The sequence below is a fragment of the Salmo trutta genome, chromosome 12, assembly GCF_901001165.1.
Source record: "Salmo trutta chromosome 12, fSalTru1.1, whole genome shotgun sequence".
NCBI lineage: Eukaryota > Metazoa > Chordata > Actinopteri > Salmoniformes > Salmonidae > Salmo > Salmo trutta.
The window spans coordinates 75,776,962-75,785,383 of record NC_042968.1 but is presented as its reverse complement, the minus strand read 5'-3'; the positions used below and the strand labels follow the sequence as shown (position 1 = coordinate 75,785,383).

Genomic DNA, 8,422 nt, shown 5'->3' with positions numbered 1-8,422 from the left:
AGCGGCAGCCTTCGGCCCCAACACCGGATAGACTGGATTGACTGGACGCTTGCAGCAGCACCACAGGCCGCAGTTGCCATCAGTTAGAGATTTGGAGCTGTCACTGATTGTCTCCCTTCTAATTTGCGCCTCAGACATTAGCATTAACAGAATTGCTTCACCATTGTTTTAGCTAGGTCTTATGTAAGCGGGTATTTCAGAGAAAATCAGCAGTTACGTTTGATGTGCTGTTTGTAGCGTTGGACATCAGCAGGAAAATACACATCCGTGTATTCGAAAGCAATTGTCGATAGCCTGCTTCCTGTATCGTGGAACTGACTGCCCGACCTTCCGCACATCAACAGCGACGATGGCAGATAGAGAGCAACTGATCCAGCGAGCCCGTATGGCTGAGCAGGCGGAACGGTACGATGACATGGCCTCGGCGATGAAACAGGTACTAGAGACGTCATCGTTCTGCATAATGCTTCTCACATGAAATAACTACATAATGTGTCAATCATTGATATCAGGTTGTAACAAAGGTCATCAGATGACATCATTCAATGGTCATACCATGTAGTATCTTGCCAACTACAGTAGCTAGCTAGCTACAGTAGCTGGGTTTGTCGTCTTTACTTTATAAATATTTCAAAAATTATCTGCATAATCAATGTGAAACCTGGTGCACACAACATCAAGGTTGTTTTGCTTCTGTTATTTTGTCATATCGTTTTGAGAAGTGAATGTAGTAACTAACGACCTAGTTATCTATATCTAGTTAAGAATGAAACTGGTGGTCTGGCTTCGTGGCTAGCAACGGCTGGTCGATGCAGTAGCACCAGCCAAAATGAACATAGGCACACATCGCTAGTTACAGCACTTTGGGCTAGTGAATAAAACTAGCTAGATAGTCCAAGCTTGAAAGCTGGTTTTACATGACCAGTAATAGCTTAACTAAGATAGTAATGGTCAACTTTATGCCAGACAGAGAAACATGTTCTTAAATAACTAGCAAATATGATGGTGGAAATGTATTAAGGACCAGATTTTGCGCCTTTGCGAATGCACCCACACATATCCTGTCTGCAAGAGGGTCGTCACTTCTTACCACAGCCACAAATGGCTAAACCCTATCTAGTTCTACAATTGATCATCTTAAAATCTGATTTTAAACCTTAAGTACACTGCTAACCTTATGCCTAATCCTAACCTTAAATTAAGACCAAAAAGCACATTTTTGTTTTCATCAATGTATGATATAGCACATTTTGACTGTGGTAACTAATGACAACCCTGCAAGGTCAGCTTTATTGATGCTGATGGATACATTTTCAGCGATTGACTTAAATGCATCCGGTTGCTCAAAAGGCATAGAAGTATCTTTATATAATAAAACAAAGTCTGGTTCTATCAAGCACAGCTTCACTAGACATGCATGCACCCTGCAACTTCACACCTTTGTCATGGTGAAGGTGTAGGTCCTCCCAATGTTAGGCCAATTTCTTAGATTTATAAAACGTATATGATATGGTAGCATTTTCACATCCTGTCAACATTTAATAATATAAAAATATATGCCATTTAGCAAACACTTTTATCCAAAGTGACTTCCATTCATGCGTGGATACATTTTAAGTATGGGTGGTCCCTGGAATTGAACCCATTATCCTGGTGTTGCAAGAGCCATGCTCTACCAGCTGAGCTATTTAACACTTCTATGTCCTCACCAGGTGACTGAGCTGAGCGAGCCTCTGAGCAACGATGACCGCAACCTGCTCTCTGTGGCCTACAAGAACGTGGTGGGGGCCCGGCGGTCCTCCTGGCGTGTCACCTCCAGCATTGAGCAGAGGGCCATGGCTGACGGCAACGACAAGAAGCTGGAGCTGGTGAAGGCCTACCGGGAGACCATCGAGAAGGAGCTGGAGACGGTCTGCCAGGACGTGCTCAACCTGCTCGACCAGTTCCTCATCAAGAGCTGCGGAGAAGACCAGCTGGAGAGCAAGGTGTTCTACCTGAAGATGAAGGGCGACTACTACCGCTATTTGGCCGAGGTGGCCATGGCCGAGAAGAAGACCTCCGCCGTGGAGTCCTCCGAGGGAGCCTACAAGGAGGCCTACGAGATCAGCAAGAGCATGGCGGCCACCCACCCCATCCGGCTAGGCCTGGCCCTCAACTTCTCTGTGTTCTACTACGAGATCCAGAATGCTCCCGAGGAGGCCTGCAAGCTGGCCAAGGAGGCCTTTGACGAGGCCATTGGACACCTGGACAATCTGAACGAGGACTCCTATAAGGACTCCACCCTCATCATGCAGCTGCTGCGGGACAACCTGACCCTGTGGACCAGCGACCAGCAGGACAGCGAGGGGGGAGAGGCCCAACCCTGAGACCTCCTCCTACCCCCAGATAGTCTTTAGCTAGAGTTAGCCACTCCCCTTTCCCCTATTCTCTACTCTTTTCTGACCTTTTCTTCTCTATTCCCTCTATTTTCTTCTCTTCCTAATCGCTCACCTCTTTCTCTTTGCGCCATTATAATGCTCAATTAAGGCCTCATCAGGAAGAATCTGTTCTCTAGTGGCCTGTCGTTTTGTCCTACATTCTCACCTCTTCCCCTGCTGCTGCATTCACCTTCTCATACTGTCCTCCTCAACTCTCTCCCTCTTCTCTGTCCTCCAAGGCTGTCTGCCCCTGGCCCACTTTCTGTGCACTAGTGCTATTTTGTTTTTATTATAGCCATTCCATCCCCTCTCTTCAATTGTTGCTGATGATGAACTGAATGGTTGGTATTCAAGTGGCATTTCCACAGGATGTTCTCGTGAGGACAATCTAGTATCTATCATCATGATGGATGTCTGTAATGCTAATTGTTTCATTATTTTGCACAGCATAATAGTGCAAATGTCACTATTTACCAGAATGTTGTTGTGCTCTCCTCCCTGACTTGTACCGTTTCTATGCCCCCCCCTGGTCACTGTAAGGTGTCTGTCTGTTGTTCTTCTCTATTTCTTGCCCTTTCCACTTTGCCCTCTGACCTCTGTGTGCACTGTTAGCCCCTGTGAACGTATTCCAGCCATCTTCCGTCTTGAAATGTCCGTCTTTGAATGTTGATGGGACAGTGTCTGGAGTTTTCAGTTGTGCAAGTACATTTGTTTATTATTATGAATCATGCGTGGTCATTAAAGAATGCCATTAAAACATTACCTACCATGGGAACTTGTGTGGGCTCATGCCTTGTGCTTCAGAGTAATTTATAATTGCAACAAATGGCCTTGATTTCTGTCTTCGGTGTGCTGTTTTATAGTGTGTTTGTGTGGGCATGCGTGTGTAGCCTATTCTGTGGGAATTCTTGGATGAACAGCATTTGGTCATGATTGTTTCTTTTCTCATTCAGGTATTACACACACACTGATTTTGTTCACTGTGTAGGATTTTGTGTTCTTGGTGAGGATGTTGCTCTCATGGTATTCCTCTCCCTAATGGACAAGGTCAGAATTGGTATCTTGGTGCAGTATACATTTCCAATGAATTATCGACACCTTTTATATTTAACTAACTTAACCTTTTGTTTAAAAAAAAAAATAAGTCTAATAAGTCTAATACTATCCTTTTTTGTTTTCTGTTGCAAATGTTTTGCTTTCATGTGTCCAACTGAACAGAACCCTGGCTGGTTTCACCACCATTTTTTGAGCCATGTGGGCTCTTTTTTTGTCCTCTTCGTTTAACCATCTTCAGCTTGACTCAATAGCAGCACCTAGTGATGTTTATTGGTACTTTTACTCTCCTAACTACAGGGTTTATAGTATAACAGCTCTAGTAAAGTAATATACACTACCGTTCAAACATTTGGGGTCACTTAGAAATGTCCTTGATTTTGAAAGAAAAGCATTTGTCATTTAAAATATCAAATTGATCAGAAATACAGTGTAGACATTGTTAATGTTGTAAATGACAATTGTAGCTGGAAACGGCTGATTTTTAATGGAATATCTACATAGGCGTATAGAGGCCCATTATCAGCAACCATCACTCCTGTGTTCCAATGGCACGTTGTGTTAGTTGATCATTAGAAAACCCTTTTGCAATTATGTTAGCACAGCTGAAAACTGTTGTCCTGATTAAAGAAGCAGTAAAACTGGCCTTCTTTACACTAGTTGAGTATCTGGAGTACCAGCATTTGTGGGTTTGATTACAGGCTCAAAATGGCCAGAAACAATTAACTTTCTTCTGAAACTCATCAGTCTATTCTTGTTCTGAGAAATCAATGCAATTCCATGCGAGAAATTGCCAAGAAACTGAAGATCTCGTACAACGCTGTGTACTACTCCCTTCACAGAACAGCGCAAACTGGCTCTAAACAGAATAGAAAGAGTGGGAGGCCCCGGTGCAAAACTGAGCAAGAGGACAAGTACATTAGTGTGTAGTTTGAGAAACAGACGCCTCACAAGTTCTCAACTGGCAGCTTCATTAAATAGTACCCGCAAAACACAAGTCTCCAAGTCAACAGTGAAGAGGCGACTCCGGGAAGCTGGCCTTCTAGGAGATAGTTAAGGCTTTGAAATAGCTGAGATAAAAGCACAGGGTCGGGATTGAAGCATCAGGCGATACCAAGATAGGAGCAATACAAGGGTATTGTAAGATCATACTGTGATATTGCAAATGTTATATACTTGTAGACACTGATGCAACTTAATGTGAACAAGATTGTTTGTAGCTGTGATTGAGATGTGACAGATAATTGTTTTTGAAAGAGAAATACATATTTTATGGATAACAGCACCTCACACACACTCAAGTCTTCACCAGAAACCTGACGAGGAATGACGGAAATACATATAATTCCATGGATAACAGCACCTCATCACACACAGTCAAGGAGGAATGACGGAGGGACAGAGTAATAATTAACCCACTATCTGTGTGTGTGTTTACTCTGTGGGTGAGGTAGCGTTGTGGAGAAAGTACCTTTTTGGTTGACTGACCTTAGAATTAGTTAACTTGTTGAAATAAACCATCATATTGACAGAGGTCATGGACTAGGCTTGCAGTCAACATACTATAGCGATGTCTATTAACATACATCTAATGCTATTATTATTATACTGAACAAAAATATAAACGAAACATGCAACGATTCTACTGAGTTACAGTTCATAAACTCAGCAAAAAAAGAAACGTCCTCTCACTGTCAACTGCGTTTATTTTCAGCAAACTTAACATGTGTAAATATTTGTATGAACATAAGATTCAACAACTGAGACATAAACTGAACAAGTTCCACAGACATGTGACTAACAGAAATGGAATAATGTGTCCCTGAACAAAGGGGGGGGGGGGGGGGTCAAAAAGTAACAGTCAGTATCTGGTGTGGCCACCAGCTGCATTAAGTACTGCAGTGCATCTCCTCATGGACTGCACCAGATTTTCCAGTTCTTGCTGTGAGATGTTACCCCACTTTTCCACCAAGTCACCTGCAAGTTCCCGGGAATGGCCCTAGCCCTCTGTTACATTCCCCAGTTTCTGTGTTGTAGTTTGTGTATTTGTGAGTGTGTTTCAGGTAATGGCTTCCTGAAATTCTCCAAGCAGTTGATTGGTCGGCCCAATTGCTGATTGGAGAGCTGACCCCGCTCCCTCGTCAGGACACAGCTGTCTCCCATTAACAACTCCTTCTGAAGCTTTATAAGCCAGTGTTCTGTTCCTCAAAAGAGAGAGATATTTGCTGAGAGAGGAGGCTAATGGCTGAGGGTTATAGCATGTTGGTTGTTTCTAAGAATTTTGGTATGTACTGTGTTCGTTGTTGCTGAGAGAGCTGATTGGTTGTCTGTTGTGTGTCAATAGGACGCAGTGTTTTGATTATTGCACTTATTTGGGTTATTCTGTTTCATTTGTTCCCAGGGGGGAAGGGGAAGGCACCTAAGGAGTGCTTAGGCAAGAGGCCCGCGGGCATACATTACCCGTAGTAGTTTGTCTATGCACACTAGGAAAGACCTGGGCGGACCATCCCCTGTATTTTGGTTAGTGCACCAGGTGGTGCTAGTTAAGTAGTGGGTAGGCAGGTAAGGTAAGAGAGGGGGCTTTGATATTTACTTTCTTTGCTTTGGTTCCGTCCAGCCCCTTTTCCACAAACTTACCGTGCGACGGAATAAATTCCCTGTAAACGGTATTCTCTGCCTTTTGTCATCCTTACTCACACCTACACTCCCATACCTCTTTCACGCAACGGTTTGTGCCCATAGGCAACGTTGTTGTCGGTGATGTCTGGTGAGGAACTGCCTTACAACAGGCCTACAAGCCCTCAGTTCAGTCTCTCTCAGCCTATTGAGGACAGTCTGAGCACTGATGGAGGGATTGTGCATTCCTGGTCAAAATAGCACCGGAAGAAATGGCAGCAGTTTTACGGGTGCTCAACCAATTGTGCTATTATGTGTTTTTTTTTCACGTTATTTGTAACTTATTTTGTACATAATGTTACTGCAACCGTATCTTATGACAAAAAAGAGCTTCTGGATATCAGGACAGCGATCACTCACCTCTGATTAGACAAAGGTTTTTTCTTCAACAAGCAAGACGCACAGGACATTCTCCAAACGCCCGACAGGGCCAACATCCCCGTTATTTGCAAGAGGAAGCGACGCAGGTACAGAGGATAAAGAGCCGGATGCCTGGTTAGAACCTGGAAAAGGCGAGTGGGAAAGCTGCCGTTACCATCAATACTACTCGCCAATGTGCAATCATTGGACAATAAACTAGATGAGGTACGATCACGAATATCCTACCAACGGGACATCAAAAACTGTAATATCCTATGTTTCACGGAATCGTGGCTGAATGACGACATGGATATTCAGCTAGCGGGATACACGCTACACCAGCAAGATAGAACAGCACACTCCGGTAAGACGAGGGGGGGCGGTCTGTGCATATGTAAACAACAGCTGTTGCACGAAATCTAAGGAAGTCTCTAAATTTTGCTCGCCTGAAGTAGAGTATATAGTGATAAATTGCAGGCCACACTTCTTGCCTAGAGAGTTTTCAGCTATACTTTTCGTGGCTGTTTATTTACCACCACAGACAGATGCTGGCACTAAGACCGCACTCAGTCAGCTGTATAAGCAAACAGGAAACCACTCACCCAGAGGCGGCGCTCCTAGTGGCCATAGACTTTAATGCAGGGAAACTTAAATCAGTTCTACCAAATTTCCATCAACATGTTAAAAGTGCAACCAGAGGGGGGAAAAAAATCTAGATCACCTGTACTCCACACACAGAGATGCGTACAAAGCTCTCCCTTGCCCTCCATTTGGTAAATCTGACCCCAACTCTATCCTCCTGATTCCTGCTTACAAGCAAAAATTAAAGCAGGAAGCACCAGTGACTCGGTCAGATGAAGCAGATGCTAAACTACAGGACTGTTTTTCTATCACAGACTGGAACATGTTCCGGGATTCTTCCGATGACATTGAGGAGTACACCACATCAGTCACTGGCTTTATCAATAAGTGCATCGAGGACGTCATCCCCACAGTGACTGTACGTACATACCCCAACCAGAAGCCATGGATTACAGGCAACATTTGCACTGAGCTAAAGGGTAGAGCTGCCGCTTTCAAGGTGCGAGACACTAACCTGGAAGCTTACAAGAAATCCCTCTATGCCCTGCGACAAACCATCAAGCAGGCAAAGCATCAATACAGGGCTAAGATTGAATCATACTACACCTGCTCCGACGCTCGTCTTATGTGGCAGGGCTTGCAAACTATTACAGACTACAAAGGGAAGCACAGCCGCGAGCTGCCCAGTGATACGAGCCTACCAGACGAGCTAAATCACTTCTATGCTCGCTTCGAGGCAAGCGACACTGAGGCATGCATGAGAGCGTCAGCTGTTCCGGACGACTATGTGATCACGCTCTCCGTAGCCGACGTAAGACCTTTAAACAGGGCAACATACACAAGGCTGTGGGGACAGACGGATTACCAGGACGTGTGCTCTGGGCATGTGCTGAACAACTGGCAGGTGTCTACACTGACATTTTCAACATGTCCCTGATTGAGTCTTTAATACCAACATGTTTCATGCAGACCACCATAGTCCCTGTTCCCAAGAACACAAAGGCAACCTGCCTAAATGACTACAGACCCGTAGCACTCACGTCGGTAGCCATGAAGTGTTTTGAAAGGTTGGTAATGGCTCACATCAACACCATTATCCCAGAAACCCTATACCCACCCTAATTTGCATACCGCCCAAACAGATCCACAGATGATGCAATCTCTATTGCACTCCACACTGCCCTTTCCCACCTGGACAAAAGGAACACTTATGTGAGAATGCAATTCATTGACTACAGCTCAGCGTTCAACACCATAGTACCCTCAAAGCTCATCACTAAGCTAAGGATCCTGGGACTGAACACCTCCCTCTGCAACTGGATCCTGGACTTCCT

General features: G+C 44.5%; 1 protein-coding gene across 1 annotated transcript; it reads left to right on the top strand.

The window, feature by feature from the left end:
• Positions 1–3,192, top strand: LOC115204168 (14-3-3 protein eta). The gene is made up of 2 exons (XM_029769537.1): positions 1–436; positions 1,713–3,192. The coding sequence occupies exons 1-2, from the start codon at positions 350–352 to the stop codon at positions 2,364–2,366; spliced, it is 741 nt and encodes a 246-aa protein (XP_029625397.1). The 5' UTR covers positions 1–349; the 3' UTR covers positions 2,367–3,192.
• The last annotated feature ends 5,230 nt before the right edge of the window (positions 3,193–8,422 follow it).

Bases quoted from the DNA above. Each gene is read 5' to 3' on its own strand.
- LOC115204168 (XM_029769537.1), top strand. From the start codon at position 350: ATGGCAGATAGAGAGCAACTGATCCAGCGAGCCCGTATGGCTGAGCAG. The intron at 437-1,712 runs GTACTAGAGACG...TGTCCTCACCAG, and splicing joins TGGCCTCGGCGATGAAACAG to GTGACTGAGCTGAGCGAGCC.